Source organism: Haplochromis burtoni, unplaced genomic scaffold (assembly GCF_018398535.1).
Source record: "Haplochromis burtoni strain Fernald_Lab_line unplaced genomic scaffold, NCSU_Asbu1 Contig_244, whole genome shotgun sequence".
NCBI classification, from domain to species: domain Eukaryota; kingdom Metazoa; phylum Chordata; class Actinopteri; order Cichliformes; family Cichlidae; genus Haplochromis; species Haplochromis burtoni.
Genome location: NW_024582605.1, coordinates 432,605 through 448,725, shown reverse-complemented (window position 1 = coordinate 448,725; position 16,121 = coordinate 432,605). Strand labels below are relative to the sequence as shown.

The window sequence follows — 16,121 nt, the reverse complement described above, 5'->3', positions numbered from 1 at the left end:
CTTCTACTGCTTCATTTGTTGCAGCGCGAAAGTGCTGCTGCCCCCTCGTGGACCACAAAGAGGCTTGCACAGATTGATATTCACATTTTTATTTTATGAATTAAATATATATTTTAATAATTTATATACTCTGCTAGTCAAAAGCTTGGATACATCTTCTCATTAAATGCTTTTTCTTTATTTTTACATTGCACATTCTTATTGAAGGCATCAAAACTATGAATGGACATATTTAGAATTATGTAGTAAACAAAAAAGTGCAAAATAACTCAAAACATGTTTTATATTTTAGATTCTTCAAAATAGCCACCCTTTGCTTTGATTACTGCTTTGCCATTCTCTCGATGAGCCTCATGAGGTTGTCACCTGAAATGGTTTTCCAACAGTCTTGGAGGAGTTCCCAGAGATGCTGGGCACCTGTTGGCCCTTTTGCCTTCACTCTGCGGTTCTTCTCATCCCAAACCATCTCGACAGGGTTTAGATCAGGTGACTGAGGAGGCCAGGAGATCTGGCACAGCACTCCATCACTCTCATTCTTGGTCAAATAGCCCTTACAGAACCTGGAGGTGTGTTTGGGGTCATTGTCCTGTTGAAAAATAAATGATGGTCCAACTAAACACAAAATGTGATGGGGTGGCATACCGCTGCAGTGTGCCTTCGATTTTGAATAAATCCACAACAGTGCCACCAACAAAGCACCCCCACACCTCCTCCTCCATGCTTCACGGTGGGAACCATGCATGTAGAGACCAACTGTTCACCTTTTTTGTGTTGCACAAAGACATGGCAGGTGGAACCAGAGATATCAAATTTGGACTCATCAGACCAAAGCACAGATTTCCACTGGTCTAATGTCCATTCCTTGTGTTTTTCAGCCCACACAAATCTCTTCTGCTTGTTGCTTTTAATTAGAAGTGGTTTTCTAAGACTTAGTCTAAGTCTTGCCCTGTCAAGATGCCAATGTTCACATTTTGGACAGAGAACACAGATGTGAATGGCCATTGTGAGCGACCATCTTTGAACAGAGGGGGTGGCTTACAGCACCAACTGTCTGCCATCTATAATCCAGATTTGAGATCCCTCGCCAGACGCTTTAACACCCACTCACATCCTGGGCCATTTGACCTAAGTAAATAATATGATAGGGTGGGGCTAGGTTTCACCCAAAACCTTGGCTGATTGTGACCCACACCCATTTTCACACCTTCGCTCATGTGATTAGACATAGGATCAATCAGGGGTCCATGACCTTCTTAGAGACACTCCCAATAGGATTTAAAAATCTTGGACTCTCCATCAATTGCTCTTAGAACTGAAGACGTTTCTCGTATGAGAGGTGAAACATTTTCAAGGAAACTCAAAGAAGTCCAGACACTTTTCTTTCCAAGCTCCTTAGACTACAGTGACCTGAATGACTGAGGACCTTCACAGACATATTGCCTTGCACTTTGTGAGAAACACCCTTCAATTAGTGCAGGAGCATGAAAGGGAATTAGTAGTGGTTTCTTAGCAGCTATTTGACCATAAAGGCCTGATTCGTGCAGTCTCCTCTGAACAGTGGATGTAGAGATGTGTCTCTACTCTGACTATGTGTGGCATTTATCTGGGCTCTAAATCTGAGGTGCTGTTAACATGCGATTTTTCTAAGGCTGGTGACTCAGATGAATTTATCCTCAGCAGCGGAGGTGACTCTTGGTCTTCCTTTCCTGGGGCGGTCCTCATGTGAGCCAGTTTCATTGTAGGGCTTGATGGTTGACTACACTTGGGGACACATTCAAAGTTTTAGTAATTTTCTGGACTGACTGATCGTCAGTTCTTAAAGTAATGATGAACTGGTAAGCACATCCAGCAAGAGACTACGACCTCTAACTCATGATTCACTGGAGTGGCCTAGTGTGTGCAAGAAAAGGTTTCCCTCACTTTTACATCACCAACAACCTGGACTGTTTGAATGAACAAGGTGGGGTTCATGGTTTCATGTTGGTTACCATATCCTGTTTGTCAGCTCCAACCCATCAGCTCATTCAGTTCTAAGCTAAAAACCACCAAAACCACAAAAACTATGAAAACTACACATGCCACTGGGCTAGAGTACTACTGATCTTACCACAGCCACGTGTGTTAAAATATAAATCTACTTATGTGATATGCTGATATCCATTAATTACGGTAAGTAGTTGAAGTCATCTCCAGGTCTGATATTAAAGCTGTAAACACCATATATAAGAATCCATTCATGACAAAAAGCACTTTGAGAGCACAAACATCCGCTAATGGAGCGCACTCTCTGTGCAGTATTTACTTTACAGTAGCATGACAGATGTTTACTTTGATTACAGACATTATGGAGGAGTAGGTAATGGGCAATAGATATTGATTTGTAAATAAATGGAAATAAATATCTTATTGTGTAATGTTATACTATAGTATATTTTTAACAAACTGGGCAGCTCATTATTTTTCTTGGGAATAATTCCTTCAAAGGTAAAACACATTTTGGGTTGAACTTGAAAGAAAGGCAGATGTGTAATATAAAGGTGAGCGGTCAAATGTAACATGATATTTGGATGTCAAATATAATGTTGTCATTAAAATCAAAGGCAGCAGAATTTCAAGTACAGTTTTAAAGATAAAAGGCATTTTCTGAAAGTTTGACCTTATTTGAGCTTGAATGAGAGGTCAGGGTCAAATGTGACTTGATATTTTACCTCTTTATATGGAAATTTCTTTATGTTGACACCACACATTTGTTTCCCACACACTGTTTATTTCTAAATATGCCGATTTCTCTGTCTTTATTGTTAGCCATCTTGGTAACAGTGCTAGGCGTTATTTGTTTATTGTTTATTTGGTTATTAATACGTCTGTATTAATAGTCACCAATGAAATTAGATTAAAAAATATGTTGTTCTCAACATTTTACAAACTTCACCACGTGTGCTGTTGCAGAAGTCATTCCTCTTGTGCCGACGGAAAGCTGAGAGAATGCATAATGTTTTGACAAGTGTCAAGTGTGACGTGAGCCCCACCGGAAACACGCTGATGGCAGTATGAAATTAAAAGCACAATTTAATTAATTAATTAATTTTTTCTCCAGAAAAAGCCAGGATTTTTTAAAGACTATAAATAAGTTTGAAAAAGACGTTTAGAGAGATATTTATAATGAGACAAACTTGAACTCCTGACCCTCTGGAAGACCGCTGCATTCGCCGCTGGAGATTTTATTTTGAAACTTCTGATCTGTGGCTCTTTCGATGTTACTTGACGCATGCGCATTGTTAGCAACCATGTTTCGAAGCCAGGTGCACAACTGTACGTAACCTAGAAACAAAGGTAAATTCTCTTTAACAGCGGGAAGGGTGTTGCGATGTGGGTGTTGTCCGGTGTGGATGAGAGCGCAGCGTCCTCTGTGGGTGACGCCGCCTTGTTATATTCAGTGCAGCAGCAACAACAACCAGCAACGGCTGCTAGCTAACCTAAACTTCCTCCTGTGATAGGTCCGTTGCCTCGCTGAACCACTGTCTTCTCAGTATTTGTCTGTACAAGCCTAGGCAGTCAGGTTACAGAGAGAGGTAAGAGCTGGGTCTTCCTCGTGACGTGATATTTTTGAGTAGTTTTATCTCGTCACTGCGAGTTTCTGCGGGAAGAAGCTAGTAGCCACCCCCAACCTTGTACGTGTCAACCTTGTTTGTGTGTCGTTGGCGGTCCTTGAAGCCTCGCTGTAAGTCAGTGTTATCATCGGTTTAAGTGAACTTTGATCTGGTTTCATTCACCGTCTGTCCTCCGTCCTAGTCCTAGCCACATGTACAGCTGCTCCTTTCACTTGCAGGACTTTAACGCTGAAGGTTAGTCGTGCAAAAATTAATAACATAACAAGCTGATTATATTCATGTTTTCATCAACGGAGGATACAGTAGATACGCGTTATATGCAGTGAATTGCCTTTATGTAACATAACACAGCTTACCGTGTTGAACAGTTTATGAAGTAATTTCACTGTGCACTTGTGTTTCTATGTAAACTATTGGAGCAGTGTGGGATAAATGTGCTTTGTTTGGTTTTTAAAGTAGGGCACAGCATTACAGAGCAGGGTGATTTATTTAAAGATTTTTTTCCCTTCCCTGTGATCTTTCCTCCCCCCCAGTATCTGCAGCAGAGGACTAGTAAGGAAACACCAAAACAGGAAGTGATTTCCAATAGTCACAGCAAGACTGAGAGGTAGCTTGCTGGACATTTCAGAGGATGGACTAAGAACCAAAGAACAAACAAGCAAACAAACCCTAAAAAACTGAGCCACATTAAGAGTCCCCCTTTTGGTGGGGCCCGCGGGGGGCCCTCAGGCAGCAGGAATAATGCCGGGCAGCAAGCAGCCACTCTGGTGCCTCTTGTCGCCGTTACGTAGCCGCCAGGAGCGAGTGGTGCTGACCCGCAGTGAGAGCCTCCCGGGGGAGCAGGTGCTGAAGATCACGGTAACGGAGACTACGGTGATCGAGGCAGAGTCCGGGGTGTCCAACTGGCGCTCCATGACCTATCTGGGTCTCTGGTACTTCTTCAGCTTCTGCACCTTGTTTCTGAACAAATATATACTGTCGCTGCTGGAAGGAGAGCCCAGCATGCTCGGTAAGAAGTAGTAAAATCATTCTGCTGCTTCTAACACTGATTAACTGCAATAATCACAAGATAAGAAAAGTGCACCTCAGTCATGAATCTTAAGATTAATGAAAAGCCATTGTGATTCAGATTGATGAAGGGCAACTTTCACATAAAACTCAAGAACGGCTTGCTGAGACAATACTTATTGTTTTAGATTGTAAAACTACTAGTGCAGCTGTGGGTAGGTGGTTTGGTGCATTCAAGGAGATTTTAATTTACCAGTAATGAGGACCTGTGTGCAGTGGCGGTCCTAGCCTGTTTGGCGCCCTGGGCGAGCACTCCCTAATTTTGCACTCCAGTATGAACACCCATCCCCCAACCCGAGAATCACCACAACATAACCTAATAACCTAACCTACACCTTAGTTCACGGATTCGCTTTGTCTAGGGTTTATTTCTGGCATTTCACACAACCCAGGATTCAAATCATGAATACATGATGGACTTGGATTTACAACATTATGAATGAAATGTGCTCTATTTGGAAGCAGCTGGGCCCCTCCCCTTTCGAGGGGTTGTGTGTGAGACTTTAAATCATCAAACTCTAAATTATAAATGTTAAATTGTTATTGATCCCTTTACCCCTGGTCTTAAAGTGTATATTTATTTTCTTACTCTTCTTATATATATTGTTTATTTACTTGCACTGCTGTAACTGGAGCCTCGTCGTATCGTCTCTCTATATACTGGACTGTATGTAGCAGAGATGACAATAAAGTTTACTTTGACTTCAGCAGCGAGCAGGCGCACCGAGGGCTCTCGCGCTCACTTTTCGCGTATAGAATTTCGAAAAAACATCGGTGCAAATTACAAGTCTGTATCATAATGTCTGGTGTTTTCGTGTTTGTTGGTTTGTTTTTCTTTTGTTTTATTTTGCGAGTTGGTTATTAAATGCTGCTCCAGCCAGCCAGAGAATCCCCCGCTGCCCCGCCCTCTCCTCCCTGTGCCGCAAGCAGCAGGCGCACCTCGCAAACGGAGGGCGCCCTTACTCCCAGCAAATGAGCGGTAGAAAACCGATTGGTGCCTATGCCATTCCACCGATTGAGTACGAGCACTATTTTTTATTTTATTTTATTTTATTTTATTTTTTTTTGCCGACGCCCGTGCTGCCGCCCCCACCACGATGCCGCCCCGGGCAACCGCCTGTGTCGCCCGTATCAAAAACCGCTACTGCCTGTGTGTGCTAACTGTATGTTCATGTGCATACCATTTTTGTTTGTTCAACTATGAACCGCGCCTGAGCTGTTATACAGGCCGTTACAACATGCCAAAGCAACGTGCAGAACAGCACAGCCAAGTGAAAGGTAGTGTGACAAGATGACAGAAGTGAAATTGCAGTGACACAAATGATCAGGTGATCTGAAGTTCAGTTTAAATAGACAACTGTTTATCCCACATAATTCTGATGTCAGCATTTTTGGCATGAATGGACCCTCATAGTCAGACAGGAATCATATTCATTACAGCAGTATTTTGAAGTGTTTTCTCCCTCATGAAAATTAATGTCTGCCTTTGTATTTTTTTGTTTTTTTTAACTGCCATTTTCTTGCTAGGTGCTGTTCAGATGCTCTCCACCACAGTCATAGGCTGCTTAAAGATGTTTGTTCCCTGCTGTCTGTACCAGCACAAGTCCAGAAACGAGTACCCCTCCAACTTCATCATGATTATGCTGTTTGTTGGACTTATGAGGTGAGATTGTTTGCTATCCTGTAAATATGCAGATTAATAACAGATTGAATGCATGCATTTGAAAGGAAAATAGACCTCATTGAGAATTTTGTGTTTGTTTTTTTTTATAAGTGCAGCTTGATAAGAAATTACTCTTGACTGTTGTTGCAAGTTCAGCACAGACGCCATCATTGTCTCCACTTGCAGGTTCACCACAGTGGTTCTGGGCTTGGTGAGCCTGAAGAATGTTGCCGTGTCATTCGCTGAAACAGTGAAGAGCTCGGCGCCCATTTTCACAGTCATCATGTCAAGACTGATCCTCGGGGAGTACACGGGTAAAGTTCACGTTGCTGTGCTGGCTTCAGGGTGTGTCTTTCATATGCGAAGGAACAGTGAACGCCTTATTGGTGTTGGTGTGCCTGGGTGTAGTCAGACCAGTTAGGCAGCCGCAGCTCTGGTTGCTGGTTTAGTTTAGATAAACACGGGGATTCATTTCACCTATCCCTTTTGTGTGCAGGGCTGTGGGTGAATCTGTCCCTGTTCCCAGTCATGGCCGGCCTGGGCCTCTGCACAGCCACCGAGATCAGCTTCAACATGCTCGGCTTCTCCGCTGCTCTCTCCACCAACATCATGGACTGGTACTGCAGCACACAGCACAGCTTTTCCACCAGCGGTGTATTCCCTACTTTGCCCTAACTCTTGTCTCTCTGATCTCAGCTTACAGAATGTATTCTCCAAAAAACTGCTAAGTGGAGACACATACAAATTCAGGTAAAATCATGCTTTAATTTGAACGGGTAGTCTCACTGAGAGCGAGGTCTGCCTTTCAAGAGAGACCTGTGTACAAAAAGCATATACATACAAATAGAGACAAACGGCACATTGTACATGATCATAACTGAAGAAAAACAAGTGCAAAATGGATAATTAAACCCTTTAAAAGACTTCAGTGAAAGCATTTAATGCAGCTTTTTGACTCTAAGCTGCAAAAGGCTGATGGGGTAAACACACAGCTCTTTTTTTTTTCTTTTTTTTTTTTAAACTTGGCTGTGTTATTTCAGCCCTCCCGAGCTGCAGTTCTACACCAGTGCGGCAGCAGTCATCATGCTCATACCTGCCTGGCTGTTCCTTTTGGTGAGGCAAAACAGAAGTTCTTAATTTCCAGACTTGTTAGGCGCTACAATACTTAAGAAAACAAGCGGGTAACTTTCTTGATGGTTCTGTTTAATTTCCAGGATATCCCCACGGTTGGGAAGAGCGGACAGAGCTTGATCTTTAGTCAGGACATCATCCTGTTGCTGCTTTTCGATGGTTGCCTGTTCCACCTGCAGAGCGTCACTGCCTATGCGCTCATGGGAAGGATTTCTCCTGTTACTTTCAGGTAGGACACAAAGTCAGAAGCACTTTATCCTGCATGCCATGAGTTTCTTGGAGGCCATAGTTCCTGCTACAGTTAATTAATTGATGTATTTGAACCGCCCACGCTTAGCTTAGTAGATAACCACTTGTTGCATTTGCAGATTTTCAAGTTACACCAGTATCATCTTATCTTATCATCTCACCGCCACTGACTAAAGTCTGTTCTCTGCTGTAATAGTACAGTACAGCACAGCATCGATTTGCACCTCAGTGCTGTCTATTTACAATAGACAAACCAATCCATTAGTGAGCGTATCTGAATCCACAAAGTCCAGCGTGTTTGGCTCCCTATCCCACCTGACAGATGGAATGTGTGCTGCAGATTCCAAAATAGCTTCAGTGAAACCACAAAATGCTTAAACTTTACCGTGCTCTGCACAAGAACACTAGAGACAGCAGCAGAGATGCTGAGGCGGAGCGTGCCCAGTATGGGAATGCTCTTAATGAGCTCGTGCACATATCACTGTATATTTCCCAATATAGACCTTTTAGATTCTATAGCTGGAAGTTATTAAAGGGGGCCTACTATGCCTATTTCCAGCTCCATATATTTTTCCTTGGGCTTGAGTTGATTATTTTGTATATGCTTCACTGTTTATAGCGGGTCTTTGTGCAGGTATTTTAGTTCCATCTCTCTAAGGCGTCCCCTGATTTAGCCCTTTTCTTTTGATTGGTTGTGCCCCACTAACAGCAGCTTGGTGAGGCTTGAGAACATGTTAGGGATCGCTCCTTTCTTTGACATCACACAGAGCCGAAAGAAGAAAAAAAAAATGAGAGAAGGAGCTTTTAAAGCAGTCTGACATGTCATGAAGATAACTTATATGTACGCTGAAATTAAGATTGGAGACTGTTTAATCTGAGAATTCACCGTTCTAACATTTATATGCAGATCATAAGGATGAACATATAAAAGTCATATTAAGAAGTTTAAACTGGATGAATTTGTTGTTAGCCCCAGTAATAATCATCCTCATTCTTCCTCAGTGTTGCCAGTACTGTTAAGCACGCCCTGTCTGTGTGGCTGAGCATCATTGTGTTCAGCAACCAGGTAACCATCCTCGGCGCCACCGGGACCGTCCTCGTGTTCATCGGGGTCTTCTTGTACAACAAAGCCAGGCAGTTCCAAAGAGCAACCTTACAGGCCATGGCTGCTGAGCAGAACCACAAACCCCTTCTCCACGACCAGGACTTCAAAGCCTCTCAGTCTCACTGAGTAGCCCTCTCTTAAAGCTGTAGTGCTGCCTGAAATGAACTGGAAGCATCAACAGTTCACTCCGGTTCAAGAGCTTCTGTCTTTCAGGGTTCCTTCAGTGTCACTGTTAAAGTAAACCATTTGATGGCTTGATGAGCTGTGGGTGTGTGACCGAGCAGTCAGCCATTAGTCATCCTGTGGAACATTCTCACCAGTATTTCTTTGTACCTGACCGGATTACCACTTTAAGCCTTTTTGATCCTTTCTTTGTCTTTTATTGGTCAGTAAAAGGAAGCTCAGGGTGTTTTTCCTACATTTGCATTCCATTACAGGCTAGTTTATCTTTCATCTGTGGTATAGCAGCTACTAAACGCATGGGAACTGCAAAGCTCGGACACTGTAAGATTTAAAATTTTGTAGTAATGTTAATCTTCATTGTATAATCCAGTGTAAAATGTATCTTAATAGCGTCTGAGTGTAGGGCTCCAGAGCCCGAGGTAGGAGGCCTTTTTTGAGGCTTGTCCAGCCAAAGCTTAAGACTGCTTTACACGTTAGTAATCCATGTGTAAAACACTTGGATGCCACATTGTTGCATTCTGAGAATGCTCATCCTCTATAACGTTATAGCTTTTTTCACTTTTTTTGTTTTGTGTACACATAAAGCTGACATGACCACTGATCCACGCTGGGATGGCAGCCCTGTTAATCTAATCAGGAAAAGAGGACTGAAAGAAGGAATAAATGGACAAGCTGCTGTTTTTATACATTTATAACCTTTTTAAAAAACAGTTTATTACAACTTGAGTTTTATTTCTGTAGTTCTTGCCAGTGGCTATCAAGCTCTGTGTCTAGCAGTGCGCCAGCTGTATTTTTATTTAATTTTTTTTAAAATAAACTGTAAAATCAGCACTTGAGGCGTTACTGTGAGTGTAACTATGTTCCTTTGATCACTTGGTTAACAGATGTTTATGCATCTTGTTATTTTTGGTGAGTTGTTAAACAGAAATGAATTTTAAACTGAAATAAATGAAACACTACTTAATAAAAGAACCACAGCTGCAGTAGTTTTCCAGAACCTCTTTGGTGGGCACTATATTTTGTGTGTCTGCTAATCATCTGCCGTAAACATGGCAAACTTCCTGGTTCGGCTCTGCTTGCTGCAGTTGTAAACACTCGGTTCTCTTATGTGGTGACAGAAACTTGTAAATGCTCACTTTTGATTGTTCCTCAAACTAAAGGAATTATTTACCATATGTGGAAAACAGCTGATGCTTTCCAGGCATTCTGTTTTTCTTTGTGGATCTTTTCCTGTAGAACTTACTCCACATTTTGCATTTCTAGCATTTAAAAACCCCACAAACAACAAAAATAAAACCCAAGTTGCAGTAAAAACAAAAGTCATCCTGTGCTTGTCACTACAAATTTACACAATCTCAGTTCCTCCTTCTGTCCTCGCTACTTCTAATTTCAGCATCCGACCTGAAAGTGGAAGTTCCTCCACCCGTATGTAGAAAGTCGTTCTGACCGTACCCAAGACATGTCTGTCTTATTCAGTTCCAGTTTGACCGTTCTTGCTGTGCCTCGAGAAGCAGCTTTTCTTCTTCTCTTACATGTTTGTGGCCACAGTTTAACCACAAGAGCTAACTGACTTGAACTTTTTGTCTTTACATTGAAAACATTTTTTTTTCTCCCGTGTGGGCTCTGATTGAACATTCAGACGTTAAGAATTGATCTTTTTATACTAACCTTCCACTTTGAGTCTTTGAAATGCTGCTTCAGGAGGCAATTTTCAACATGCAGATGCTTTTTTTTCAGTCTGTTGACCAGGTTCAAAGTGTTGAAGTAATGATGAACTGTGTTTGGAACTGTGCAAATCAAAGGTGTAAAATATTTTGCAGAGGATGTAAAAATGTTTGATGGACACTGTGCAGAAGATTAAAGTATTTTCTTTCACTATGCCGCCTGTTTAATAGTATCATGTGCTGTTAATTTACACACAGTGTACACTTATCCTGATTATGGTAATGCACTCACCAGCCACTTTATTGGGAACGCCCAACTACTTTGAGTGGATAGGCAGGCTGCAGTAACTCTAATAATTTAAAACCAATGTATGCAGAACAGCATCTTTGAATGCACAACAGGTCTAACTTTGAAGTAGATGGGCTACAGAAGCAGAAGACCATAGTTGGGGTCACTCCTGGCTACAATTTGCACTTGCTCACCAAATCTGGACGTTAGAAAACTGGAAAAACATTGCTGAGATTACTGCAACATTCGGATGACAGATCCAGAATTAGGCATGAACACAGAAGCTTGAGTATTGCTGACCATCTCCATCCCTTTATGACCACAGCGTACCCTTCTTTTGATGGTTGCTTCCAGCAGGATAAAGCAATATCACAGTCTCAAACTGGTTTCTTAAACACGATGATGAGTTCACTGCACTTAAATGGTCTCCATAGTTACCAGATCTCAATCCAACAGAGCACCTTTGAGATGTGGGGAAACGGGAGATTGAAATCAGGGATGTGCAGGTGCATGATGCCATCACATCAATCTGGAGCAAAATCCCTTAGAGTTTCCAGCTCGTTGCCCAATCGATATGTTTCCGGTATGTAAAGTGTATCCACTTTTTGCACGTGTGCACAAGATTTCTTCTTGATAGAGTTATTTTAACACTGAGAAATATGTTGACAGAGCACTAAAGCATCGTCTCCTAAAGTAATAATTAAATCTTTCCTGGCCAATATTTACTTTTCTTGCCATAGCCTTTTCTGCTCTCGGGCCAATCCTTGAAGCACTGTACTTGTGGACTCAACGTTTTATACAACATCTGTCACTCACCCAAAAAACAAACTCAAAAGGTCTTTTTTTATGGAGTCATTTCAAGTCATCACTTTTATTGTGATATGCTGTTAATGCAGAAATGTTGACTGTAGCAGTTTTGATCTAAAGTGTGTATACTCGTGTAGCAGGAGGCTCACTGGCAGCAGCTAATCTTTCCTCACCAGTAGGTTGAATTTAAAGTGGTCCCAGGTTTCTGATGCTTTGACTTATTCTACAGGCAGTTTAAAAACAGCATTTAGTAACTGAGAACACTCTTTATACTGAAATCGTCTCAAAGATATTTTATCCTTGAAGTCAGTGTCTCCATCCCTTTACTGTGAAGAGTGACTGGCTCGTGGTGGATAAAAAATCTTCATCAGGCTCTCGTAGCTGAGGAATGTGACAGCGTTGACCGGAAATGCTCTCAGGCTGTTCAGCAGGAGACCTTTGAAAAACACCCTCACTCCTTCTTCCCTCACGCTCACTCTCATGCAGTGCAGGACGCCGCCGTACTCCCGCCCGCCGGCCCCCGACATCTGGAGCCGAGCTTTCACGACGTCCATGGGCGTGGCGAAGGACCAGGTCACCACACCTGCGAATCCACCTGCCACCAATATCGCAAAGGTGCCTGAGGACAGAGAGGCAGAACTAAGACAATACTGAGGAGTTTTCTAAACGAATAGTTTTCATTAAACTATTTGCCAAAAAATGTGCCAACGGTTTTCAAAGCAGACTCTCTCGTGGAGCCAAATATGAGGTTGATATAGTAAAATATCCATGTGGGTTAATGTGTGCAGGGAAGATTTTAATGAGACCTTAAAATCAGGATCCCTGAACATAAAAGTAACTTAAGAAATAAAGATGAATTTTCATGAGTAACTAGATATTTATATTCAGCTTCATCATGTGTGTTCACCTCATTACTGGATTCATGCGCTACAAACTGAAAGCCTTAAAGATTTAAATGACTAATTCCAGTTGAGCAGCTTTTGTGAGATGAAGTCCTTTTAAAATCTGTCAGAATACAAGAAACTATCCCACTATGATATCCAGTATTATGTTATGATTGTGACCTGGCTCTTTGCCATCTTGAGTGAGAACCTTACGAGTGACCTCGTAAGGTAAGAAGTAGAGCCCATAGCAGGGGACGTCCCTCAGAGTGAGGGCCAGGCCTCCTCTGTACAGACCCCTGAGCCCCTCCTCCCTCACGATGACAGCGACGCAGTGCACGGGTCCGCGATATCGTGTTGACGTCGATTGACCCTGAAGACGCACCTTGACCAGGTCAATGGGTGCAGAAACCGACACCTGAAAACAGATTGCCCAAAGATTCAGTCCACCAAAAACAAACAAACAAAAACAACTTCTTAATGGTTTTAAATGTGTTTATATCCCTGGAAATAAAATAGGCCAGTGTGGCTGGTGCAACATAAAATAGACAACTACTGCTGAAAGTCTGTATTAAAGTAGAAGTACTGTTAACAGATCCATATTATTTGGTGCATCAGGTTCTTTTTAGAGGAGAAGATTAAAGTAGTGTAAAGCCGAGTCATGATCTGCAGTGTAAATAAATCTCAGTTATGAAACATGAGCTGGTTTTTAATTTCCTTAAATCTCTTATCTGGTTCTGAGCTGCAGTCAGTGAACACTCGGAGGCCCCCTTGTGGTCAGATGTAACATTGCATGAAGAAAACCTGAATTTCTGTGAAAGCAGTGATAATCCTGCTGTTTCAGCATTTACTTTGGCAAGAGCACCAGCTTTAATTGTTTAATACAGTTTTTTTGTCTATTTGTTTGTTTTTTCTTTTGTTCTCTGTGTAACAGAGTTAGAAAATAGCTTAATGAAGTTCCACAAAATTGATGTGCTTTGTGAATAGTTGGAGCCACCTGGTGGACATATACCGCAACTGCAACTGTTAAGGTTTCAAATTGCTGCACAGCGCATGTCTCAGCAAAGGAAAATACTCCCAAGCTGGTGGTAGATGCTTGTGAGCGCCAAAGTCTGTCCTAATGCAGTCACACTGATGCAGTAATGGCTTATAAAGTACTTCAAACGGACTTGGTTGAGATTCTTCTGTAGGTATGTTTGTATCTCGTGGCTTGCAGCTAGAATGTTGGTGTGAGCAGTGATTTTTGCAACGTGTGTGGTCTCCTGCAGCTCTAACAGATGAAGCTTTGTGCATACACAGTTGCATGGCAGTGACATGTGCAACCACAGAACATCAGGTGATCTTACCTGCACCAGGCCTGAGAAGCAGCCAGCAGTGAAGACCTGTGCAGCAGAGGCCGGTTTGCCTCGACTGCGCTGAGACTTAGTGAGGTAACCTAAAGCATTACTGTAACAGCCAAAGACAACGGAGTTGGTGATGCCAGTGGTCAGCACAGGAAATGCCATGCCCTTAAAGAATCCATGGAGCTGATGTGATTAAAGCATAAAGGATCAGTGCTGTCTTATCCCAGTGGAGCATTACACTACTTCACGTCAGTATTTCTTGCAAAACAATGTAGGAAAAATGTGGTACCCACCCCTTCATGAGAGTATGTTTTAATCACACAGTGAAATATCCCGTTATACACAGACTGGGCTTGGAGACGTACCTACAAATGTAAGAAGAGATGTAAAATAAAAAATAAGAAACAATTTGTGCATTAAGTCATATTTATTGGTTTCAAAGTGTCATGCAACCTTCACAGTGTCTAACGGATGTCCTACTGCAATTCCCAGTGCACCTACAACAACCAACAACAACATTTTATTTCTCCACAATCAGACAATTACTGCTCTGTGTTACATTTTCTGTTGTTCTCTTAAAAACAGTATTTTCCTACCTGAAATGCTCCCAGCTAAAAATTCCAAGAGAGGCATGACTTTTACAGTTTCAAATCTGCAAGAAAACCACAGTGTTTCAAAACTCATAAAGATAAAACCTAAAGATGCAGCTGTCATAACTGAAGCTGATTGGTCTGGCAGTCAAGGAGGTTAATGTGTGACTTATTTTAGAAATGGTACTCTATGGGGGTTGCATCAAAATCAAAGTCCAAGGTGAAAATCCCACAACAATTTTTTTTCATGGCTCAGAAAATGGAATTTTCAGGAGTGATTGAGAACACAAACATATGGATTCTGGCCTGAGTTAAGGCAGTATGGCATTTCACACACATTCCTCATTATTTACGATCATCTGACAAACAAAAACATTTATTATGCTTCAGTAAATGAACATAAAAGATGGTTTTTAGGGTTGCCAAAACAGTAAATGGTAACCAAACCTTATAATTTAGCCAGGTTTAATCTTTGTGGAATGGTTAAAAATACAATAGCGTGTTCAGGAGGACAGTTCGCTTTCCAGTTCTTTCTTCTTCTTCTTCTTCTTTTGCATGGTGTTTTTTAATATCCAGTTCTAGAAGAAAAAAAAAACAGCACCTTGCCTACCTTTAGAGCTGTAACATCCTACGAATAAATTTGTTCACAACTCATGTCATTCTTCGCTCTGCGGTCAGAGTATCCCATGGACATAAAAGCCCACTTGTGTCACATGAGGATTTGGCCACTTCCCAAGATCGCTTTAAATGTGCAACAGAGAGTGAAGAGGACTGCCCCTCTGTTGGTCTTCCTTGGTCTCCTTGTGTTGGTCTGGAGTTTTGAGCTCCTCCATACCTGCTTCATGCCCTGGTGGACGGGTCTGTGGCTCCCCACACCCTCTAGCAGATCATTACATGTAGGAACATTTTAAAAACAAGCGCGTTCATGCTCACAAGTGTACACACGGGTGCTCACACACACAAACTACACCCTTTTTGGCTCCTACCTCAAAGCAGGCACGTGCGGGGGGCTAGAGGGGCTTGAGCACCCGCCCCTTTCCTGATGGGTGCCCAAAGTGCCCTTTTGATAAGGCAACTTTTTAAAAAAAATTATTATTATTATTTTTATGTGTGTGCGTGCGGAGTCTTGTCTGTGCCCCTCAACAATAATATTTAACTATTAATCACAGTTTTGCTAAATAAAAGGATCTGGCTTGCATCAGTCACATGATCACATTTAACCAATGATCGCCCTTGACGGCAGAACGCGCTGGTTACGAGACAGGAACGAGCTCACAAAGAGCACGCGCATTTTTAGCGGTCCGGAGCTGTAGGAGAAACACAAATTAACTCAGAGACACAGACTGATGCGACAAAACCAGTAAGTAGGTATACAGCGTACACTGTAGTGTGTAGCACACAGGAGTATTAGCTTATTACGTACACGTTGGTAAGCTGTCTTGTTGCAACTGACGAACTGAAACAAACGAGCGTGCTGTGTGTGCAACAGCGCGACAAACATAATTTGTCCTTTTATTAACTGCACAAGTAGTGCTGT

The 16,121-nt window shown here is 42.1% G+C and overlaps 2 protein-coding genes across 12 annotated transcripts; one reads left to right on the top strand and one right to left on the bottom strand.

Moving 5' to 3' along the window:
- Positions 1–3,231: 3,231 nt before the first annotated feature.
- On the top strand, positions 3,232–10,888 carry LOC102303181 (solute carrier family 35 member E2A). 11 transcript variants are annotated; one of them, XM_042227119.1, is made up of 10 exons: positions 3,277–3,333; positions 3,498–3,845; positions 4,145–4,620; positions 6,207–6,342; positions 6,529–6,656; positions 6,839–6,959; positions 7,039–7,092; positions 7,383–7,455; positions 7,557–7,702; positions 8,725–10,888. In XM_042227119.1, exons 3-10 carry the CDS (start codon positions 4,353–4,355, stop codon positions 8,951–8,953), a joined length of 1,155 nt encoding a protein of 384 aa, XP_042083053.1. In that variant the 5' UTR covers positions 3,277–3,333; positions 3,498–3,845; positions 4,145–4,352; the 3' UTR covers positions 8,954–10,888. The 11 variants fall into 11 exon arrangements, with proteins under 11 accessions (XP_005938196.1, XP_042083055.1, XP_042083053.1 ...); XM_042227122.1 differs by having other exon boundaries at positions 3,278–3,333; positions 3,498–3,572; positions 4,154–4,620; XM_005938132.2 differs by having other exon boundaries at positions 3,278–3,333; positions 3,498–3,572.
- Positions 10,889–10,994: 106 nt separating this feature from the next.
- On the bottom strand, positions 10,995–15,526 carry LOC102304513 (solute carrier family 25 member 45). The gene is made up of 7 exons (XM_005938137.3): positions 15,195–15,526; positions 14,591–14,646; positions 14,448–14,491; positions 14,288–14,359; positions 13,998–14,177; positions 12,835–13,069; positions 10,995–12,389 (listed from the first exon to the last, which is right to left on the bottom strand). The coding sequence occupies exons 2-7, from the start codon at positions 14,625–14,627 to the stop codon at positions 12,094–12,096; spliced, it is 864 nt and encodes a 287-aa protein (XP_005938199.1). The 5' UTR covers positions 14,628–14,646; positions 15,195–15,526; the 3' UTR covers positions 10,995–12,093.
- Between the last annotated feature and the right edge of the window lie 595 nt (positions 15,527–16,121).